Raw genomic sequence first — 24,150 nt, 5'->3', positions numbered from 1 at the left:
TAGTAATAAAATCTGGTGCTATTTTATTTCAAACTAACACAAATTTTTACCTAGCATAGATAATGACAACTTCTTGCCATGCAGACAGCTCAGGTTTTTCAGAAGGTCTCATGAGGCACCCACTCAAGTTCCATTTGGTAGCTCTCTAGGGCTGCTAAAATAATCCATTTTTATTTTCTTCTATAACTAGAAAGAAGTCTGTTCTAGATGTTAATAGTAAGAATTTTTGGCAACCATTTGCCTAATTTGCTTTGTTTATTTTATCTAGTTTGCTAATATAGTTTATAATTAGGAAATTGTAGCAACATTTTGGTTACGCAAGAACACCAGTTTTCCCCAGAACAGAATGCTTTCTGAATAAAAAGGTTATGCGGAAAGATGAGGCAACATACTTTCTCTTCATTAAAAAGTAGCTTGATAAGCACCTGCGTTATAAATCAGAACTTGATGCCGCTTGGTTTCAACTCTTTCCTTAAAATAACTGACAGTTTATCTAAAAATAAAACCTTTTTTTTTAAGTTTAAGAAGGGCTGCTGTAAACATATAATGAATACTTGAGCAACATAACCGAAGTACCACACAGGTCCTCCTAAAACCGTAAGTCTGGGCTCTCATCCACATGCCGGGAATTAATGGGAAAAATGCATATTTTACTTGGTTTCTGTAAAACATTGTTCTCTCCTCTGACTCAACTTCATGTGTCCTCTGAAAGGATTTGAACCCACTGCTGATTTCTGATATTATGTCATGCCATAAATTAAGAGAATTCTACAGCAGTGACCAGTGTTTATCGAAGTTTAAAGCTCAGAGAACATAACCTTTATCCAGATTAAGTATACCTAGAGTCTGATCAATAAAAAATATAAGAAAATTAGATATGCAAAATACATGCAGAGGGAAAGAACTCATACAACAGAAATAACAGCTTTTATAGGGATATGGGCATATACATAAAAGAAATTACTGCAAATTTACTTCACTAGTTTTTTCTAAGTATACTACCTTTGAAGACAAGCAAAAATAAAAATTAATAAAAACATTAGCAGGCATTACTAATAAGGTCATGGTTTTTCTCAAGGTCAGTGTTTACCTGCTCAGGTACAGGCCAGGGGGTGGATGAGGGTCTGACGCTGCTGGGATTACGCCAGGCCAGAACAAAGGAGACAGGAAGGGTAGGGGACGGGAGGGCTTCTTGCAAGGGAATAAATGTACCTTTCAAGGGTCAGCAGCAGAGCGAGTTCACAAGCTCATGCTGCACGTAGCAGAGGCACTCCACGTGAAAGGAGGAGCAGGATTATGACTCTTACTTATAACTTAGGGAACATTTGAATTTTTTAAACAATATTGGTTTCAAAGACTTATCTTCCCTTATATGCCAATTGGTAATATTTCGTTTTTTTTTTTAATCTTGCCAATTTTATAGAAGTCTAATTTTCACTAATTAAACAACTATCATATTTAACAGCGTATGCTCACAAAACCTAATTCCATAATAGCCAGCAAAAAATCAAGTCTCACTTACCTGCCCTAACTCCTTCATGAAAGTCGTGTCCTCCCTGAAAGAAAATTGAGATGAAATGGGGCATCCTCATTCCTGGGGACCTCTCTCTAAAGTGGGTGCACTTTCACCTCCCACTCCCATGGCCACAAGCTCAGCCATGACACCAGACACTGGACCAACTCTGAAAACCCACTCTCCTATCTTTATTTGCTCAAGTATCTCCACTGCGGCAAACCCCGCATTTTACTGAGCTCCACTGATCCTATGGCTTCTCACCATTTGGTCTGGCTTCACTTTGATCTTCATGCAGCCCAGTTTCCCCAGTCCATTAATATGGTCACTTTTCCCTGAAAATGTCCTCATCTCCCTCAAAACCTTTCCTCCATTTATTCTGTCTTTGCAAAATCGCAGCACTAGTGGAACCCTACCAGTTACCTCTGCCTGCATTTGAGCAGTTAAATCTTTGCTGCAGAAAAATCATACAAGTGTGACTTGTTTCACTTCAAGTTCATGATCACAGATCTCAAATGTATGAAAAACTGCCCAACGACCATGTTCTCTTCCCAACTCCTCAAGATAATGATTTAAACTGTCTTCTGTCTCAACCTCTACCCCTAGTATATTCTCGGCAATGACTTTACCTTCTACTTCATTTTTTTTTTAAAAAAAGGAGAGAGAAGCCCTGAGACATGAGCACTCTCTTCTTCCCACCAGTAAAACACTTGCAGCCCAGCTACAGCCACCTGCACCGTGACTCTTCTGTCCTGACTCTTGAGGAAGGGACCGCCCGCCTTTCAAAGGCTATTCCATTGTTTTGTACCCCTGAAACTAAAATTAAGAAAACAAAAAAGGCCAGTCCTCCCCTGCATTCTCACACACATTCCCTCTGGCCTTCTCCAGGACTTTGCCTGAGAAGGTTATCCATCTCTGTCCTTTCCTGGCATCATCCAGGTAGGCAGTATAACTTAGTGGCTGAGTGCATGCAGTTCAAAGGTCAGGGTTCACCTCCTGGCTCTACTACACAGCAACTGTGTGACCTTGGTATAGTCATTTCTCCAACTCCCAGTTTCCTGAAATGGCAGTATCAACACATTCATCACAGGATTATCTTGATCCATATCCCAGCGGTGCTGACATATAGTAAGTGCTCAGTAAATGTTAACTATTATTAATATCATCAACATAATCTTTTTTTCTCTATTGGATCATTCTCAATCATGTACAAACCTGTTCTAGAATCTCCCACCTTACAGAATAAAAAAGAAACCTCACTTGATTCCACAGTCCCAGCTTCTATTATACTTTATTTCTGTTAGAAGAAGAAAGACTCGTATACAGTCTCCACTTCTTTATATCCCATTTACTCATTTCTTCTCCAGCTGGCCACACTGTAACTTCTGCCCCGACAATCCTCTGAAATGGCCTGGCCAAGTCACCCAGAACGTCAGTGCTGCCAAACGCAAAGGAGGCCTTTATCCTCATCTCCTGGAGGCTCCGCAGGCTCCCTCCTCCTTGAAACGGTCCCCTTGCTTTCATGACACCGCACTCCCTGGTCCCCCTACCTCTGTCCTATTTCTCTTCCACTTCTCTTTCTCCTCTATCTCACTTTGAAATGTTGGCGCTCCTTGGGTCTCAGATCAGGGGTCTCTCATTTCCTTCTATATGATCTTACCCATTCATTCAATACTCAACACATTAGCAGCTGAGTGATCGATTCTGTTAAAAATTAAGATCATGTGACTGCTCTACTCAAAAAAGTGCTTCCCACTTAACTCAGAACAAAAGCCAAAGTCTCCTAAAGTCCCTCGAGGCCACATGTTCCCTACCCTGTGAGCTCTGACTTCATCTCTCTCTCTCTCACCGACTGCCCCCCCACGCCACTCCATCCACAAGGCCTCCCTGAGGTTTCCAGAACAGGCAGGCAGGCGCCCACATCTGAGGCTTTACTTGGGGTGTCGTCTGCCTGGATGTTCTTCCTCCAGACACCTGCACAGTTCACCCCCTCACTTCTTTCAGAATTTTACTCAAAAGACATCTTCTCAGTGAGGCCTTCTGATCACCCATCTACAAGTCCAATGCTCCCCTCTCTTCCATATATACTCTATAGCCTCCTTTCCACTTTACTTTTTCTTCTTAGTACTTACAATCAGCATATTTTACACATTTACCTGTTTTTAATTTATGTCCCCCCTCAGGACAAAGTAAGTTCCACGAGGGGAAAGATTTCGTCTGTTTTGTTCACCTATGTATTCCTGGTGCTGGCACACGGTGAGCCCTCTTATTTGTTAAGCAAATAATCTCTAAGGCTTTTTAATAATTGGTGCTAAAGTCTTTCAGATTTAAATCTCTAACCCACACCTCCAAGCTCCAACTCCTAAATGCATTCTTTCCCTCACGTCCATCATCAAGGCCTATCATTTCCATCTCCGCCATGTGTCTCAAGTCCATTTACTTCTCTCCCTTGCACCGCCCTACTCTAAGCCACGTTATGCTGCCCCTGACGACTGCAATAAACTCACACCTGGTCTCTACATCCGCGCTTGAACCCCACACCCCCCCCCCGAACCCCATCTCCACTCAGCAGCATTCCTTACCTTAAACCAAATCACCCCCTGATGAAACCCAACAGGCTTCCCAGCTACTCATTTCTCACCCTTTAGGTCACAGATGAGTGACACCTCAAAGATGTCTTCCCTGCCCTACTAGCTTTTTTTAGATTTTGTTTTTCCCCAAAGATTTTTATTAAAATATAGCTAACATACAATATTCTATTAGTCTCACCTGTAGCTGCCCTACTTTTTTAAAGGAGGTTTCCCTTTGTCTGACGACTCCCTCCCTCCCGTCTCTGCATCATTCTCTTATCACCAACCCCGTACATTTCTTTTAGAGCACTTACCACAATTTGTAATTCTTTTATTTATTTTGTTTACTTGTTCTTTATAGTCTCAGTAGACTATAAATCCCATAAGAACAAGGACAATGTCATTCTTTCAACAGTGAATCACTTAGCACAGTGCCTGGCACACAGCTAACGTATTTGCTGGGAGAATGAAGGAAGAAGGGACTCAATCAAACCAGGTAGTGCCCTGCGTGTACAGTGAAAAACATGGACTGTGTGAGGTAGGCCAGTAGTGGCGGAGCGTGCAGGCCTCGGAGTAAAACCACCTGGTTTCACACGCCAAGGCTCTGTACCACCTTGGGCAGGTTACTCCTCTATGCGTTTCCGCATCTGTAACATGGAGACAGTAACAGTACCCACCCTTCTATTGATGGTAGAATATTTAAAGCAGAGAATGCACATAAAGTGTCTATCATAGTACCTACAATAGACCTTGGCGGCCATTTCTATCCTTCCAGAAGTGACTTTAAGATATGACTAATGGAACTTTATTTATGGTAAAAAGAACTACTCTGAATATCTTAGTAACTATTTCAAGACATGAAAGTCCATTAGGGATTTCTTTCTAGTTATTAAAATATTTCCTTTAGGCCATAAACTTATTAATCTGAAGGCCCTCTACATATAACATAAAAGGGACGATTCTGCTTTTTAAGAGTTTATCATCTCAAAGAAGAAATCACTATAACTCTCCTGTGTTTCATGAAACCAATAATATTCTCTGTGATTACTATCTATTTTAAGTGTTTTTACAATGGTACTTTCAATGCTAATCTATTAGTTAAAACATGTAACAGACGAATAACTTCCCTTTGTGCATTTTATACATTTTAGTCTCAGTTTCTCTCACCCCCACCCCTCATTTTACCAATGATGGAATTCAGATATAGAGAGTTTATACTTCTTGCCCAAGGTCAGAGACCACACTTGAAAAATGGTTAATTTCTATTTTGAATTCCACATGAGGTGAGCGGCCTTCCACTTACCTGCAAGTGTAACTGCTATTTCAATAAAGGCTTAGTAACAATCTGGGAGTGATACTGCCACATACCTTAAGCTAACCAGCCTGCTGTGTTTTCAGAGAGTACATTTACAGGTACTTTTAATGTTCTTACCGTTTTCTGTATTTCAGTTCTGCAGTGAGCTTATGTTATGTTCATAACTAGACAATGATAAACTTAAAAAAAAATTCTTACCATACAAGCTTGACTCAGCCGATATTCCATAGTTAATACTTCTTGCAAGGTTTTTGAAGACCCCTCCATGAGTTGCCTTAGTGTGATCTTTAGGGATGTTGGAGACATTTTATTAATTGCCTATTAGAGAAAAAATTTTACTAATTTTAGATCAATAGTTCCTTTATTGTCTGTAATAAACTAGGTGAGTTTTGATATAAATCGTATTAAATTTGCTTCTTCACAGTACTTTGATATGACAGTCTCATAAAAGTGAGATTACGCCTTAACCTAACTCTGCCAAAGCATCAAATACAGGTTTTCCAGCCCCTCACAATAAGAAAACAGATCATTTCACCAGTGGAATAAAATCTGTACCTATAACTTAAATAATAAAATAAATCTACGTTTTGTAGCTTGCCTGATATAAATTATGATCTCAACCAAGTGCTCAAACAGTGATTATGCTTAAATAAACTTAATGCACAGCTTAGAAACCACTAATATATCAGAGAGCATTTCAGTTTGTAACATAAAGAAGGTACAGTACAAATACCGTAGCATGTCCTTCCCACTCTGTGACTCTATACAAGTGTCTTAACTATAGTCTTCACCTATAAATAAATGCACTTACCATGGAGGTAAGGAGAGAAACCTATTCAAGGTACTGTGAAGTACTCTTCTATCGTATTTAAATGTTTAATAAAATAAGAATTCTAAGCCTAACTGCTTGGCTACAATGCTATGTCACTTCCTTGTGAATTTAAAGATGCTTTTCCTAGACCAATAAATGTGTATGACTGGGACCACAACAGCTGCTGCAAGACCTCGCCACTACATGTACAATAAAGTAAGCTAGAGAAAAGAGAATGTTAAGAAAATCCTAAGAGAAAATACATTTACAATGTTTATTGACAAAAATCTGCATATCAGTGGACCTGTGTAGTTCAAACCCATGTTGTTCAAGGGTCAGGTGTATGAATTAAAAATATTTTCATAAGACAGACATAAGAAACTAGCGTACCAACACCCCAAGGATATTGTAATTTCGAACAACTCTAAGTTTGCTGGCCATTGAGCATACAGCGTGAGGGTTTGGACTCTAGAGTCAGACAGTGCTGGGGGGAATCCCAGCTCTTCCTACATGATTACCTTTAACTCCCTCATTTGTTAAATAGAGATAATACTACTGTTCCCTCCTAAATGGTATGATCAATACAGTGCAGTGTGTCAGAAACAAAGCAAAACAGGTAAGTACATTCACATGTGCATTTTACAAATAAGGAAACCTGACTCTGATATGAATTTGTCCAAGGTCACACAGAGCAGGAATCCAAACCCAAGCCTGTCAACTCCAAAACCCACTTCCTTCTATTACATGAGGCTATAAAAGTAGTCAAAGATGTCAGAGGCTGAAGAAATGTGAAAAAGAACAAAGATGGAAAAGTGGACACTGCGTCAAGGTGATGAAGAGAAGAAATGAATAAAAACTTGATTGTGTAGTAATTTTGATGGCAAAAGGGAAGACAAAAGGACAGCAGCTTGAGGAAAAAAAAAGAGTTAAGGGAAGTCTTTTTGTAAGGGCAGGAAAGCTTTGAAAATAACGGCAGAAAAAAATGTGTCACTAACCCAAGAAGGTAGAACTGAAGATAATGAAAAAGGTAGATGGCTGATGCAAATCGTTCCTAGAGGACGCAGGAAAGCTTAGAACGAGATAGAGAGGGGATATTTCTCTTGGCAAGGAAGTGAGACGTGTTAGAGGAATCAAAGAGGGAATGCCAGAAGAGTGTTAAGGAGATCGCATAATATAGCTTTGTTCATTAATAAGGGAACACATTGATAAATGATTAGGACCTAGAACTTTAGCTATGCAAGAAATGTGTGTGGGTATAATCCTACACTCACACAACCTAGTGAATGCATTTCTACTTCTTGGTAGAACACTGGTCAGTTTTCTAACCAATTTATCTGATGCTTTAAAGATTAGTTGTCTCCTGTTATCTCAAAAAGCCAAAACTTGTTTTTCCTTTATTTTTATCCAATGATTCACATTCTCTTCTCAATTCAATATTACTGAACATCTGTTACTGAGCATGTGTTAGACACTTCCAGGGAGACAATAACAAACAGGACATGATCCTTGCACTCGAAAAGCATTTCAAACGAAAGGAAAACTCAGGGTACTGCCTCTGCCTCTCCCCTCAGGAATCTACTGGAGCACTCAGTAATATTACCTACATTACCAAGAGAAAAACAATATTCTACAAGCCTATGGATACAAATAGAAGAATTCTACCAAGAGGCCACAGGGCTGACAGAAGGATTATACAGACAGTTAAGCTCCAACTCTTTCTCCGATTCACTATGTAATCTTAGAAAACGATCTTCTGAGTTTTTTCTTTTACATTAGTTAAATCAACGGATATCAAATACCCAAAATAACAAACTCATGTTCTATATTACAGTTGGTTAATGTAAAGAGTTTCTAATTAAATCTTTCATTTATGGCTGTCCCCAATTTTTAGGACACTTTCTTCACATTTTGATAGTTCCCTTCGATGTAAGTTCCACCTTTCTGATGGGTAAAATTAAACAAACATTTTCTGTTTAGGCATCCCAAAGGTTTTGTGAACTATCTATTATTCCCCTTAATATTATTAGGTATCTATGATTCCCCTTAATAACTCCCTTCTGCTCAGAGTTCCTGGTGTGGACTCTGTTTTCCACAACAAGTATTCTGACCAGTCAAGAACCTGAAAAATATAAAGAAGAAAACCTAAGTATATGGGACGGTGGGTTAGGGAAAGAAAAAGAGGAAGTAGTAGCACTAATTAAAAAGCAATCACTATTGGTACTTCAGAACTTAAAAGATATCATGATCAATTTCCCAATAAATTCAACAATTTAAATGAAAGTAACATATGGTTTGAAAAATATATACTGCCAACACTAACTCAAGAAGGAAATACATCTGAATAGTCCTATATGGAAATTTAATCAATAATTAAAAGCCTTCTAACAAAGAAATTCAGGTCCAGCTGGCTTCACTGATAAAAAAATTTATACAAACTCTTCCAAAAAATAGAAAAAAGGGGGATACTTCCCAATTTTATGAGTCTAGCATAACCTAATTACCAAAACCTGACATGGAAATTACAAGAAAAATTACAGACCAATTTATCTCCTAAACATGATGTAAAAATCCTAAACAAGTATTAGTAAGTGAAATCGAGCAATATATAAAAAGGATAATACATCATGACCAAATAAGGCTTATTTCAGGAGTGCAAAATTAGTTCAATATTCAAAAGTTAGTCATTGTCCCTAGAATAGTTCCCGATCTATATGATCATTTCATTTTGACAAAAGGCACCAATGCAATCCAATGTGAAAGAAGAAAGTCTTTTTAACAAATTGTGTTGGAACTATTAGATAACCATATGTGAAAAAATTAATAGAAATAGAAATAGAAAAATAAGTTAACTTAGACCTCTATAAATTAAAAACTTTTGATTATCAAAAAGTAATGTACCCATAAAGGTAAAAGAAAAATCATACGATCATCTCAATAGATGCAGCAAAATGGCTTATGATAAAATCCAACACTCATTCAAAATAATTACATAAAACCTCCTAGCTGATTAGGAATAGAAGAAACTTCCTTATTGTTAATAAAGAATATCCACAGAAAACCTACAACAATCAACATTTTTAATGTTTTTAAAAGCTTTCCCCCTGAGACTGGAGATAAGACAAAGATGGCTGCAGTCATCACTTCTGTTAAACCTTTTGCTTGGAGGTGCCAGGTAGTATAGGAAGCTGGGTGTAGGGTGCAATTAGGGGAGGAAACAAGGCATGAAGAAGGGAGGGGGAAGGGACAGAAAGAAAGAAGAAAGGAAAAGGAAGGGAAGAAATGAAGAAAGAAGGAAAGATTACATCATTACATATGTAGAAAATCCAAAGTAATCTAAAAACTATTAGAATAAGTGAGTTTAGCAAACAAGGGCAATATATGAAATTTAATTTCAATTATACTTATATAGCTCAACAAATAGAAAATAAAATTTTTAAATTACATTTATAATTGCATCAAAACTCATCAAATACCTAGGAATAAATCCAATGAAAGATGTGAAAATGCAAGTCCTCTACAAAGATCAGAAAACATTATTGAGAGAAATGAATGAAGATCTACATAGAGCAGCATCTTACATTTATGGACTGGGAGATTCAGTACTGCTTTTCTTTTGGGAGTCTGGAATTTTGTTATGTGTGAGGCCGAGTGCCTACGCGACCAATCAACAATGAAAGACTTTGCATGTGTAGTCTCAACTAGCTGTTGGAGAAATTAAGCAAGTCCTTTGTGACTCCACTGGGAAAAAAAATGCTTCAGAACTTGCACCTGGTTTCCTCCAGACTTCACCCCATTTGCTTTTTCCATTTGCTGTTTTTGCTCTGTGTTCTTCCACTGTATTAAATCCTAGCCATGAGGACTATATGCTGAGTCCTGTAAATCCTTCTACTGGATCACCAAACCCACGTGGTCTTGGGAACCCTTGACACAGAAGACAATGACCCATTGCCTTTTAGCTTTCAGTGCTGTTGAGAAACCTGAAGTCTTAGTATGTGATATGTTTTATTCTTTGAGAGCTTGGCAGGGGTAGCCAAAAATTTCTTAAACTAGACATGAAAGAATGAATTATAAAAGAAAAAGGGATAAGCTGAATTACATTAAAATTAAAATTTCCATTCATTAAATGACACCATTGAGAGAGAGAAAAGGCATGTAACAGATAGGAGGAACATTATATGTAATACATATGTTGTACTATATATGATGTACTACATATAAAGGACTTATATCCAGAATATATAAATAATTCCTACAAATTAACAGTAATAGTAAAAAAGATTTAATATGTACTTCATAAGAAAGAATACCCACATGGCCGACAAATATATGAACTGGTGCTTACCGTCACAGTCATCATGGAAATACAGGTTAAAATCACGATGCAATGCTATTTTATATATACCAGAATGAGTAAAACAAAAAAGACAAACAATAACAAGTGTTGGTTTGAACGTGGAGCAACTTAGTATGAGAATGTAAACTGGTACAAACATATTGGAAATAACTACATATTGGACAATAACTACTAAGGTGAATATACATATCGTTAAATTAAACAAGAAGGCCATTAGACTGTGGTGAACTTAATGCTTTATAGTAGCCTACAAGCAAACCAAAACCTAAGCCTGTAATGCCTCAAGGTTAAGAAGTCAAAACCTAAGGACAATCCGTCATGAACAGCCAACTAGACTTCGCCAAATAATCCAACTGTTTAAGCTATAACCGATCGAATAATTTCTTGCTTTGCTTCGAACCCTTCTCTCTGAAAGCCTTTCTCTAGCTTCTCATGGTGGAGCTTTTCTAACCCCTTCCAGTTTAGTGCTGTCTGATTTTTGCTTTATTGAGTGCTGTCTTTGGCAGACCCAGACTCTCCTGAGAATCTTGCTCATTCCTATATTTCCATACACCTATCAGTGCTGTCTGATTTGAATCAATTTTTGCATAAATAAACTATTAAAATTTTTAATATGCCTCGGCTTATCTTTTAACAACACATGTGATGACTCTGCAGTACTACTCCTGGGTGTATATAGAAATGCATATCCAAAAGACAATGACAAAAATGTTTATAGCAGCGCGGTCTGTAACAGTAAACACCTGCAAATAAACTCAAAGTCTATCAACAGAAGAAATTAATGAATGTGATATACCACTCAATGGAATATATATAGCAATGAAAATGAACAAACTATGGCTACTGGTGAACCTTGCAAACGTAATGTTGAGCAAAAGCAGACAGACATAAAACTATAGATTTCATTTATATAAAACTCAATCTATAGTGTTATAAGTCAGAGTAATGGTTACCATTGGGGAGAGGTAGTGACTAGGAGGGGTCCTGAGCGGGACATCTGGAGTGCCTGGTAATTTATTCTGGGTGTTGGGTATATTTACGTTGTGAAAATTTTTGAGCTACACATTCCTGATTTGTTTTCCTGTACTTCAAATACACAATCAGAAAAAAACTCAATAAATTCAAACTCTTTAGTGCCTCTCACGACATGGCTCCACTCATCTTTTTGGCCACATTTCTGATACTTTCCTCCTTGTTCCTGGCTCTGCATTCTCCAAACATCTGTTGTGTGAGTATTTATTTTGTTCCTTCGTGAATACCCTTTGGCACGTAGCAACTCATTCCCACCTTTTAATCTCTGCTCAGATGTCTCCTCTGTGAAACCTTCCAGATTCCCTCCATCACTTTCTGGAATCACTTTCAGATTTCTCCGTCACCCACAATAATTTGTACAAGTCTCTATTTTACCATCATTTACCATACTATTATAAATGTTAATGTGTTTATTCCACTGAATTGTGACTGCTGAGAACAGGTTCTGGATTCTCATTTTTTACGTCAGTGGAGGCAAAGCACCTTACCTGTTCATTCCTTTATCACACCTACCATGTGAAATGCTCTGTGATAGGTGTATGGAAATATAGGAGTGAGCGAGACTCTCAGGAGAGTCTGGGTCTGCCAAAGACAGCACTCAATAAAGCAAAAAGACAGAAGCCATAGAGAGAAAAAGACACACGATGGAATAGGGACAAGCAAATGGGATGCACAGATCATTACGAAATAACACTGCCATTTTTATGGTGTTTTACAACAGTGCCACTAAAGATCTAGAGCTGTTTTGTGTTGTTTTAAAGCTTAAATGGGAAATATCTCTCAGCATTTGTCCTTGGGGTTAAATGAAATTAAGTAGAAGGTATAATTTAATAAACAATAATAAGTCGCATCTGTTATTTTAAAACCAAGAAGCATAAGCCACTTTTATTATCCTGTCTGTTAAATAGGTCTGATTTTTTAACTAGTTTAAATCAATCTTAGTTAAGAGTTCTTTTTTGCCATAAATTGTGGATATTTTTCTAAATAATCACCTTATATAGCATGGACTTATACCTGCAAATCTTTTCCAGAAGTGTTCAGATTGACAATAAACCAACAGAAGTACAAAATATGTAAACTAGAAAAAGTCAGTCTATTTCACTGAAAACTGCAGTTTCACAGAAATATTTTTAAAAATATTTTCACCATTCTGAAAGGTCATATTATATATAATATAAAGAACACATAGCACTTTAAAGAAATGGGCCCTAGTATTTCTTTTTTCTTATCTACAGTAAAAGGCTTAGAGCCAGTCTAAGATTGCTTTTTGCAATCTTAAGACTTTTCCGGTAATTTCTTAAAAGCATTAACAATTTAAATAAAATGCAAAGATAGTATCTAAAGCTGCCAAGTAGGGTTATTTCACGATATCCTAAATGCTCATTATAATGCTTAAAGTTCATCCATCAGTGGACTGGAAAACCGGTGTCGCTTCCTGTCTCCATAAACTGATGCACTTTCCCTTGAGGTTTATTGTACTCTTTCCACAAAGGCACAATGTATCCATCAACACTGTCATCAAATCACTGTTATTAATAGCAATGGCAGTGTAGTGTGATGGGCCCCTGCAGCCAATATTATGCACACTTCTATGAGTCAGACTGGTTTTTCAAATAATTTGATATGCCATTTATTTTTTTAATGATTAACTTTACTAAGGTGTAATTTACATATGATAAAATTCACTTTTTAAGTGCATAATTCTACAAGTTTTGATAACTGTATACAGTTGTGCAACTACCCCCACAATCAAGATACAGAGCAGAATTCTCCTTCCCTCAACTCTACCCCTGGGCAACTGATCTGTTTTCTGTTCCTACAGTTTTGGCTTTTCAAAAATAAAATCATACAGTAAGTAGTCCTTTATGCGTGCCTTGCCTTCTTTCCCTTGCTTCTCAGATTCATTACGCTTCCGAGATTCATCCATGTTGTTCCATGGATCAATAGCAGAAAAGGGGGGAGAAAAAAAAAACCACATACATTTTTAAAAAAAGAAAAAAGTTGACCACTTATGAATTTGGATATTTAATAACAAATGAGCTTAATATGGAGTTTGTATATTTGGTATTGTATGAATTAAAAATTTAGGTGGTTAATTATTTGGCTTTTCATTTTCTCTTTATAATATTCTGTTTTTTTAAATTGATCTACCATTCATGGTAATCATAATTTTTAAATATTGTGAATGTATTATGAAGGTAGATTCGGTTGACTTTTCTGATGGATTGCATGTGAATGTGAAAAGAGAGAAAATCGCTCCAAAGTTTTTGGACTACATCACTGGAAAAAAGAAAAAAAAAAAAAAAAGTAAGGCCACTCTGACCCTTTCTTCCTAAAAGCAGGAGATAAAACTGCCATCTGAAAGGTACCCTCCCTACAGCAGGAGAAAGGAAGACATTCTTATCACCGGAGACAGGGAATTTGGGGCCAAGAAATCTGTACAAAAATACCCTGTTAAATTAACCCTTATCTTCCCAGTTATTTCTTCACCATTTACTACCCCTGGCCCAAACCCTTCTGTCTTGTCAATTATATTCACAAATTTATTGTTTGTCGAAAAGATGTAAAAGCTTCCTGCTGTGATCACTTCTTCAGGTCTTCATTCTCTTGTGCAGGCTCCCAAGTACATGTAAAATTTTAATAAAATTGTATGTTTTTCTCCTGTTAATCTGTCTTATGTCAGTTTAATTCTCAGGCCCAGCCAGAGACCCTAAAAAGGTAGAGGAGAATTTTTTCCTACCGTGCAGATGCAAGATTAGTTTCAAGTACTTTTTCTTTTTTCTTGCATATTGATGCATATCGAATTGTTCCAGAACCATTTGCTGAAAAGACTAACTTTCCCCATTGAATTACTTTGGGCATTCAATTTAGAGCAGCCTTTATTTACTCTAGTCAATGGAGGGCAGGGAGTAGTCTCAATCTCCTCTATTCATATTCCTTTGATTATTGATCTCAGTTGTAATTCTGCAAAAGAAATACTTCTCTCACTGGCCCTGAAGAACCTTCTTTACTTTGGCAAACCTGTTAGGCTCATTACCAGAAAAGGGAGATTGAAACAGGAAAGGACTTCCTACAACTCAATAACAAAAAAACAAAATCCAATTTAAAAAATGAGCCAAGGATTTGAATAGACATTTCTCCAAAGAAGATACAAATGGCCAACAAGTATATGAAAAGATGTTCAATATCACTAATCATTAGGAAAATGCAAACCAAAGACACAGAGAGTTATTACCTCACAGCCATTAGGATGGCGACTAGGAAAAACCCAGAAAATAACGAGTATTGGTGAGGAAGTGGAAACATTGGAACCTTTGTGCTGTTGTTGGTGAGAATGTAAAAATGGTGTGGCTGCTACGAAAAACAGTATGGAAGTTATTCAAAAAATTAAAAAATAGTATTAACATATGATGCAGCAATTTCACTTCTGGGTATATATACAGAAGAATTAAAAGCAGGGTCTTGACAAGGTATTTGTACACCCATGTTCATAGCAGCATTATTCACAAGAGCCAAAAGGTAGAAGCAACCAAAATGCCCATCTATGAATGGATAAACAAAATTGGTCTACCCATACAATGGAATATTAGCCTTAAAAAAGAATGAAATTCTGGTACATGCTACAACATGAATGAACCTTGAAACAGTATGCTAAGTGAAATAAACCAGTCATAACAGGATTCCACTTATGCAAGATATCCAGAGCAGTCCAATTCATAGCAACAGAGTGGCGGTTGCCAGCCACGGGAGAGGGGGAAATGGAGAGTTGTTGTTTAATGGGTATAAAGTTTCAATTTTTCAAGATGAAAACGTTCTGGAGATTGGCTGCACAACAGTGTGAATACACTTAATTCTGAACTGTACACTTAAAAATGGTTAAGGTGATAAATTTCATGTGATAGGTATTTTATCACAATTAAAAACACACACAAAAACATGAGAGCACCACACCTGGTGTCTTTGGTTAAGCTACCAAAGCTTAAGCTTCCTTAGGGAAGCTACCATTTCCCTAAAGTTAAGCTACCACCGGGCATTTAAATACCCCATTAGCTTACATGGGTTGTTTGGCACCATGAACAGCCTACATCAAAAGAAGGATTACAAGGAGATTTGATGAATTCCAACCTTAAGCATTAAAATAAAAAAGGCATATTGGAAACGTGGAAGAAAATCTAAGAAAAACATGAGAAGCCATAAACTAAAATACTATGAAAATGGCATTGGTTATAAAGAATTTACGATTTCCTCATTTATTTTTTAACCCCATGATATCCTATAGTGATTAACAGCAAAATTTTGAAAATCTAAAGAAAGGATAAAGAACCCTATGTTTTTATTTACTGATTAGCAAATATGTTGAAAAGACTATGTCCTTCCCCACAGACAATCTTGGAGAGAGAACCCCTAAGACAGAGTAGATGGTTGCAACTTGGAACATAAACGAAGACTAAATCCTTGGGACCTGCACAAAGAAGACAGGAATCCTTGAAGAATCCCCAGCTGTTAGGCGCAATCCTAGAGAATCACTGAAACAAGTATTAGAATCTTCTTTAACATTTTTTGACATTTGATCTGCAAACCTTTCACCAAAGTACTGAAAACTATATTCTCCCTCATGGTTTTTTGGTGTTTGTTTCTGAATGACATCACTAAAAGGAGCCCTATATCGAAGCTCTGTCAGGAAAGCCTCCGTGAGAATTTTTGATTCCCACATCATATTACTCCCAGCAGATACTAATATTTTGGAGCCACATTCATTCACCAGAGTTATAGATCAACTGAATAAAAATGAAAATCTGTCCTTTCAATGAGTGTTTATAGTGATCCTAGCTGGGATTGGTGGCTTACCAACTACCCTTTTCTGAATGCAGAATAATCAAATTGCCAGAGGAATGGAAGGAAAACTGAAAGACTATCTGAGTCCTGTTCTGTTTTGGAGTAGGCCAGTGGTTTTAAAATAATGCATAGGTTTTAAAATATGCAATGTTAGTTGTAATCTGTACTGCTTTAAAGTGACATCATATAGCCTATGTGGTAATGTGTTGCATAACTATTTTCAAATGAAATTGCTAAATGCGTACTCAATTGTGCCCTACTGCTGGAAAAAAAATAAAAATTAAAAACAGGAATACTAGTTTCTATATTATTCTGGAAACAAGAGAACCAACTTAAAGTCAGAATCCTTGAAATATAAAATAATTATTTGCATTTATGCAAACATTCCTAAAAGTTGTTAATAGTAATATTAATTAACTTTTGTGAATTAGAAAAATATACAGCTGTCCTACCTACTCTAATTTATGCCTATCCTTGAAAGTTAACACAAGTTCAATACCAAGATGCCAAGAGACAAATTACCTTGGGATTTCCCCTTATACAGTAAGAGTGGGGAAATGTTTTCATCTTCACAGGTAAGACCTAACTTAAATTTTTTTGTCAAGTTTCATGACAATTGAAATGCTATAATTATATCCACACAGATAAAGACAAGCTAAAACATCTTTTCTTTTATGTACAAGGAAACTTTATTTTCTTTCCTTTGTCTAGAAATCTGAAAACTCAGTTTTATAATCATATGACAGTTCTAAGAATATCTGTACCCAATGTTCACTCATTTATACAAAAATTACTTTTCTTTTGCTGTTACCAGTTGAGTCATATTGTAGAAAGATCAAAGCATATCTAACACTGAGAAACATGGCTTACAACTCAGCTATGGCTGTAGATGGAGCCTCTTGTTAGTTTAAAAAAGATCCCTTTTTTATTAAACCTACTGCTTAGAAAGACCATGTATTGATCTGTTGTATATTAAACAGAACTTACAGATTAATGGTACAATTGCAATATATTACAATGTGACTATTCTCCAGTGACCCAACCCTTTGAATAAAAATGTCTCTAAATGCTTCTACCACAGGACACAGAAGATGACTGGAGATGAAGCATGCTTACTGAAGTCCTTCTCTGTTACAGTCAAAGGACCTAAAACAGCTTAGCGTTTCCTTCAACACCCAGCAGGTAGATGAGGCACTTGAGTTTAGATATTGGTTTTGCGGAACTGCATTCTGAAGCTCAACTGAGTTCAGAAAAACAAACAAACAAAAAATCAGTGGGCTGTGTCACCACCACAGAGATCTAGCACCCTGAAAAGAATGCTCAGGGCAGAAGTGACCCATATATTACCTTCAATTGCTCCAGGGCAAAAGAGGAACCATCCTGCTGTAAAATTTCAATAATCTGTTCCACAGAGTTGGCAGAGAACCAGCTGTAAGAAAGGAAACACATGATTTCACCAATGTGTGATCTCTTCTTTCTGAGACAGCAATGAACCTAAACACAGGCTTCCCCCAAACCCCATCTCACTAATGAAAAAGTTTCCAACCTGTTTTACAGGATAGTGAAATAAAACACTGCTTCTCTGTGACAGTGTCTGCAGTGCACTGTCACTGACGCAAAATAAAGCCTAAATTTTCTCTTTTGCTTTGTTGCATCTATTATATATAAATAAATGGTATCTTAACTGTGAAAAACTGATGCTTCTAAAAACGCAGGGATAGTTGTCTTATTTTCCAATAGTTTTCTTCTTGTCTTCCTTAAGCCAGTTTGTCAATCTCTCAAATCACTGCATAGAACCATTTGCTGATTGGCTTGATCAGACCATCAGAGATGACTTTACAAAGATAAATTAATTCAATTCTTATTTTCTAGCCTCTCTTCCCCATTTAAAACAACAAAAAATATTTTTTAGTAAAATGACAGATTACTTAAATATAATAGACTTATTTCCCCCTTAAAGAATGGGCAAGAAGCTATTTTCAAAGGTAAGTGAACATAAAAGCACTATGCTAACTGATCTCAGAATTCAGTGTATTATCAAACACAACGTAATTACAACGTTAGCAAATTCAATTTAATACAGTCTTTCCAAAGGAACAGATTTAATTGAGACCTCTCTTTAAATACCTGTTTATTTTGTCCAAGTGTTCCTCAAGTATAAAAGGCTTGTTTTGATCAATCTTGGACTGTTTGAAAAGAAAAATACTTAAATTAACTTGAAGAAACTCAAATCTTTTAAAAATCTTTAATAATTTTATCATACTTAATGATACACTTTGGGACAGATTATTACTTTCAGTCCAATGACATCCAAGTCTCATAAATAACTACCACAGTGTGTTCAAAATTCAGACAGCATGTATTATTCCAGACTAGCTCTTAAAGGTGTCAAAGGCAAAAATGTCCTTATGATACATTATTCTTAAAGTGTGTCAGTAACTTTAAGAACTGCAAGGGACTTGAGAAATCATCCTGCCCACATTCCCATGTGATACAGAAATTCCTACCACACCCTCAATATTCCTGCAGCATTGACCTCCAGGGTGAGAAACGGTTCCTCAGGAAGAAACTCACGAGTGCTTGAACAACTATAATTAGAATTTTTTCTTTTAATTCTGGACCAAAAGTAAGCCCTCTCATGTTTCTAGCTCTACCCTCTTCCACCTTCATCTTCTCTCCCACAGTGTGGTTTTGTGCCCCTCACAATCCAGGTCTTTCTCATGCACGGTTCCAGTTTATCAAGGTCATTCTCAAAGTGCAGAACAGGTACTTTAGCTGCAGGTGTGGCTGAATCATACAAAGTACAACAGGGCCCCACACAGCCTTGTTTGTTTTGGACACAATGCTTTTACTAATAAGACTACCTCTGGGTTAGTTTGGGGGCAGTCCTATTAGGCTGCTGATTTACACCAAGCAGTTAAAACTTTAACTGGTGCCATTCTAGCCACATTTCTCCCCTTCTGTATTTATGAATTTGGTATTTTGGACGGAAACCCAAGATTTTTACTTATCTGTATTGTGATACTATGATTTAAAAATAGGAAATACACTTTTGGTCTTCCGTTCCTGGCTCACAGCTGCCAAAACCCTTGGAATATCCCAAGCAGAGTACCTTTTGTTATATTTGGACTTTTGTCCTCAGTTCCTGAAACAAAGGTGAAGTGGGCATCTTGTTTTATTCATAACAAGTCCCTTTCAATCACACAGGTTGTTTATGTTAATGAGGTGACTTTTGGAAAGCCCCACAGGATGGGGACAGGCTGCCAGGGGAACCACCAAGTGATTACGGAGTTGGAACTTTCAGCCCCCTCCCCCGCCATCTCCACGGCAACTCCCTACCTCCGTCTCTTCACCTAGTGAAGGGAAAGGGGCTGATGATGAGAGTTCAATCACCAATGGCCAGTAACTTAATCAATCGTGCCTATGTAATGGAGCCTCCGTAAAAACCCCAAAAAGGATGGGCTTGGAGAGCTTTCAGGTTGGTGAACACATCCACGTTCGGGGAGCATGGTGCACCCCTACTTCATGGGGGCAGAAGCTCCTGCACTTGAGACCCTCCTGGACCTCGTTCTTCATTTATATCGTTTATTATACCTGTTACAATAAACCCATAAATGTTAAGTGCTTCCCTGAGATTTGTGAGCCATTCTTGTAAATTACTGAAACCAAGGAGGGGGTCGTGGGAACCCAGATTTATAGCTAGTCAGTCAGAAGTACAGGTGACAATCTGGGACTTGTGACTGATGGCTGAAGTGTGTAGTCAGTCGTGTGGGACTGGGCCCTCAAGTTGTGGGGTCGGACGCCAACTCCAGGTAAATAGTGTTAGCACGGAAATGAATTAGAGGACACCCTGCTGGTGTCACAGAGCATTCCTTGATGGGTGGAACGCCCACACAGCTGGTCTCAGAAGTGTTGTGTATGTGGCACTACTATGAGAGAAAGGAAAACACAGGCTGTGTTTTCTCCACCTATTAAATTTCACACTGTTGCTATTAAACAGATCACTCTAAACTCAAAGGGGATTTTTTTTTCATCCATATTCTTTTACCTCATTTATTTTCTTAGTTTGAAATCAATTTGATCAAAATGCTGTCATCATTCTCATCCAATCACTGAGAAAAATACCAAGTAAGACAAGGCTAAGACGACTTTACCTACAGACTAATACTTGTATACATTTAACAGAACTCTTTGGTATAAGGCCCTTCAACATCCCGCCCCCCAGCCCGCCACACACACACACTATAACGCATTCCACATTTACTCAACTTGACAACACGATAGACTGTCAAATACTTTGACCAAATCTGACGAAATTCTCACATGCTCTATATTCATATTTGTCTCATTGAGTATTCAGGGGCCCCACCAATCTGTCCTTCAGTTCTGGGTAATTTTTTACACCATTTCTCTAAGAATTTCATCCTCTCTATCTTCTTTATTATAAATTCCTAATAATTATATATTGGACCTCTTGGAATAATGCCTGTCATTTTCTTTTCTCTCCATTTATCATCTTAGTATCCTTTTTGTCCTCTTAAGAGTTTTCCGCAACCATCAATTTTAATCTAATCTGTTTGGGTTGTTATCATACTTTAAATCTCTTTTTATTCTTTGACTACTTATCTTCATAACATTTGCTATTTCATAGATGAAATATTTTCCTCTTATCTGAAGATAATAACTATAGGTTTGTTTCTTTTTGAAGTTTCCTTCTTCTCCCTGAATTGTCTGCTTCCTTCAACTATCTTTTTTGTTCGCTTTGGCCAATCGGTCTTTTTTTTTTTTTTTTTTTTTTTTTTTTAATGCCTGGCAATCCCTGTTCTTCTGTGGGAAGCAGTAAAATTAGGAAGCTTTGTATGTAATGTCAATTGCAGTTATAGAACTGTCAATTGTCTGATGCAGCAGAAGATGGCCAGGCAAGGATCTGCATGTTTCATTAGAGAGCCCTCTAATGTCAGTGTCTACAGGTTCTGTTCCTCCTAATGTATTGCCTGGAAGTGGGATGATGGTATGAACGGAATGTTTGTGATCCCCCCAAATTCATGCTGAAGCCCTAATCCCCAGAGTGATGGTATTTGGAGGTGGGGACTTCGGGAGGTAAGAAGGTCAGGAGGTAGACCCTCATGATGGGACAGGGCCCTTCTAAGAAGAGATCTGAGAAAGCTCACTTTCTCCCTCTCTGCTGTGTGAGGATACAGAAAGGTGGCTTCCATCTGCAAACCAGGAAGACGATCCTTACTGGGAGCCTAATTGGTTGGCACCTTGATCTTGAACTTCCCAGCCTCTGGAACTGTGAGAAATAAGTTTCTGCTGTTTAAGTCACCCAGTATATGGTGTTTTTGTTATAGCTGCCCAAAGTGACTAAGACAGATAGTATGTAACGGTTCTGGAAGCCAACTAGGGAAAGAGGCTAGAGGCCTGCCCATTTAGTACGTTCTGCCTCTTCCCATTTAGTACGCTCTGCCTACCCCTGCCCTCATCAGCTAGGCCTGTACGACTTGGTCTTTTTAAGAAGTAAGTCTCTAGTCTCCTGCCAGGTTATGAGCGGATAGCTGCTCCTACAGGAGGACTTTTGGAGGCCTAACTGCTCCTTATAAAAATTTGCAGAGATCCTCCCGTTTTCCTGCACTAGTCCACACGCCCATTTTCAGAGGGACCTGGTACCTTACAATGGGGTCTACAGTAACAACTGCTGCTTATTGGCTTCCCCAAAGGGAAAGGTTTCGGTGTCCTCAGGTCTACAGTAGCTGCCTTCCATCCTTCTGCTTTCAAGGTCCCAAATACTGACATCTCATGCCTGTGCTGTCTCCTCTTCTGTTCTGTCTCTTTGTGGATTCGTGCCATTTTTGTTCCTTGCTGCAGTTTTAGTGGTGTCTTAGGAGGGAGCATGTATTCAATCCGTCATGTTTAACTGGAAGTCATATAGCATTTTCATGGATTCTTGCTCTTATGAGAAATTTAAGTTAGACAACATAACTAAGGAGTTAAAAGTAAATGCTGCAATGGACTTCACTATATTTAGTTACATATCAGAGTTTCAGTTTAACATCTTCACAAACAGTGTCAACAGTGAACTTCCATTATAGAAACGTCACGATGCCTTGTAAAAATCCGCTTCAAGGGCCAATCACAGGCTATGCACCGAAATTCAGCAGCAAGGAGAAGACAAGCAGTGCAGTTGCACAGTAAAGACGTCATCTTACCAAATGACCATCCTAACAATTGTGAAGCACAGATTCTCCCATGGAGCCCTGAAGTGAATAAAATCCAATACATTTATTTACACCTACCAACTATAATGTTCACCAACTGCCAATTTTTCTATCACTCCCCCTTCCCCATGAATTAAAATCTGAGGTTAGAATACTGAGAAGATTACCTTCGTGTGGTAAGTGTCTAAGACATCTGCAATATTTTCTTTTGAAGGAGACTTCAGGGCTAACAAATCTGCTTCTAGCATGCTCAACTAAAGGTTAAAAAAAAAAAATGGAAAACAGATTTGAGACCACACAGAAACACAAAAACGATTTTTTAGAAATCTTCTATTCTCTTTTAAAATCCTTATCTTAAAATTATGATGCTCTCTCTTCAGTTGAATCAGTGAAGGAAATTTTCACTGAAGTTGTGCACACACATCCCCACATAGCAAATGTTGCCTTGCAAGGGTTGGATAAAGGTGGGAGAAACTAAAGAGAATTAGAGACATCCATCTCTGTTTCCCTCTGGCTATTGAACACTTGAAACATGGTACGACAACCAAAGATCTGAATAACAAATTTTATTTTAAATAATTTTAACCAAAATTGCTACATGTGACTAATGGCTACTATAACGCAGAGCTCTATAACAGAGACACTAACTCTCCGTTTATACTCCTCACATATCCATCCTATGCTCAGCCAAATAGTACTTGTTACTGTTTACAAAACATAGCTAATGCTTTTCTGCTCATTGGGCTTTCTTATTAAATGTCTCCTACTGTTTACAAAACATAGCTAATGCTTTTCTGCTCATTGGGCTTTCTTATTAAATGTCTCCTCTCTCCAGAATGCCTTTTCCTGACAATGCTCACTAAACTGCAATTTTGTGAGAAAACTTTCTTATAAGTAAGCTCTTCTTCCTTTCAATCCACTGAGTATTTGCTCTGTATTCTGTTTCCACACTTATACTTTACTCTGTCAGATGAACTGATTATTTATCTTTTGTACCCCCCTCTGTCTCGCCCCATCCCCAATGTGTACTACTCACTCTTGTCACCCACTATAGGCCCTGTGAACGGTGATCTACACACTGCAGATATTATGACTGGCAAGCTAGCAAAAAAGGGAGAAGGGTGTGGATCAGCTTCCTCTCCCAGCATCCTTAGCTAAATACCACTATAATCAAGAGTGTCCCCCACCCAGAGTATATAATGGAGTGCCCATGTTTGTTTCCTGGGACAGCTCAAGGGAAGGATGAGACAGCCACCTACTCAATGTGACTGAGTATGCCATAACATGGGGAAAGATCTGAAACTTCAAACAATGTGATGGAAAACCCTCAAACGGTGTACAGGGGACAACCTTCAACTTTGTATACTTCATACATTTTTATAACTTTCCTTCCCCTGTCCAAAACAACCCTCCCTCAAGATCAGGTATTCATTTAGAGACCCATGTGTTTCCTGGGAAGCTGACTTAACCCCACAGTTCAGGGTGGACCACATTAGCTAGGCTA

At 37.8% G+C, this 24,150-nt stretch overlaps 1 protein-coding gene across 1 annotated transcript in view; it reads right to left on the bottom strand.

Moving 5' to 3' along the window:
* The window catches only part of HIBCH (3-hydroxyisobutyryl-CoA hydrolase), a 76,362-nt gene that overhangs the window by 1,919 nt on the left and 50,293 nt on the right, over window positions 1-24,150 (bottom strand). Inside the window, exons 9-13 of the mRNA XM_033111793.1 lie at window positions 22,814-22,900; window positions 18,559-18,617; window positions 17,779-17,860; window positions 5,597-5,716; window positions 1,523-1,556 (exon numbers count right to left, since the gene is read on the bottom strand). Of these exons, the coding sequence (XP_032967684.1) occupies window positions 1,523-1,556; window positions 5,597-5,716; window positions 17,779-17,860; window positions 18,559-18,617; window positions 22,814-22,900 (382 nt within the window). The remainder of the gene's footprint in view (window positions 1-1,522; window positions 1,557-5,596; window positions 5,717-17,778; window positions 17,861-18,558; window positions 18,618-22,813; window positions 22,901-24,150) is intronic.

The sequence above is a fragment of the Rhinolophus ferrumequinum genome, chromosome 8 (genome assembly GCF_004115265.2).
Source record: "Rhinolophus ferrumequinum isolate MPI-CBG mRhiFer1 chromosome 8, mRhiFer1_v1.p, whole genome shotgun sequence".
NCBI lineage: Eukaryota > Metazoa > Chordata > Mammalia > Chiroptera > Rhinolophidae > Rhinolophus > Rhinolophus ferrumequinum.
Note: the sequence above shows the minus strand (reverse complement) of the source record. Positions and strands in the feature narration are given on the sequence as shown.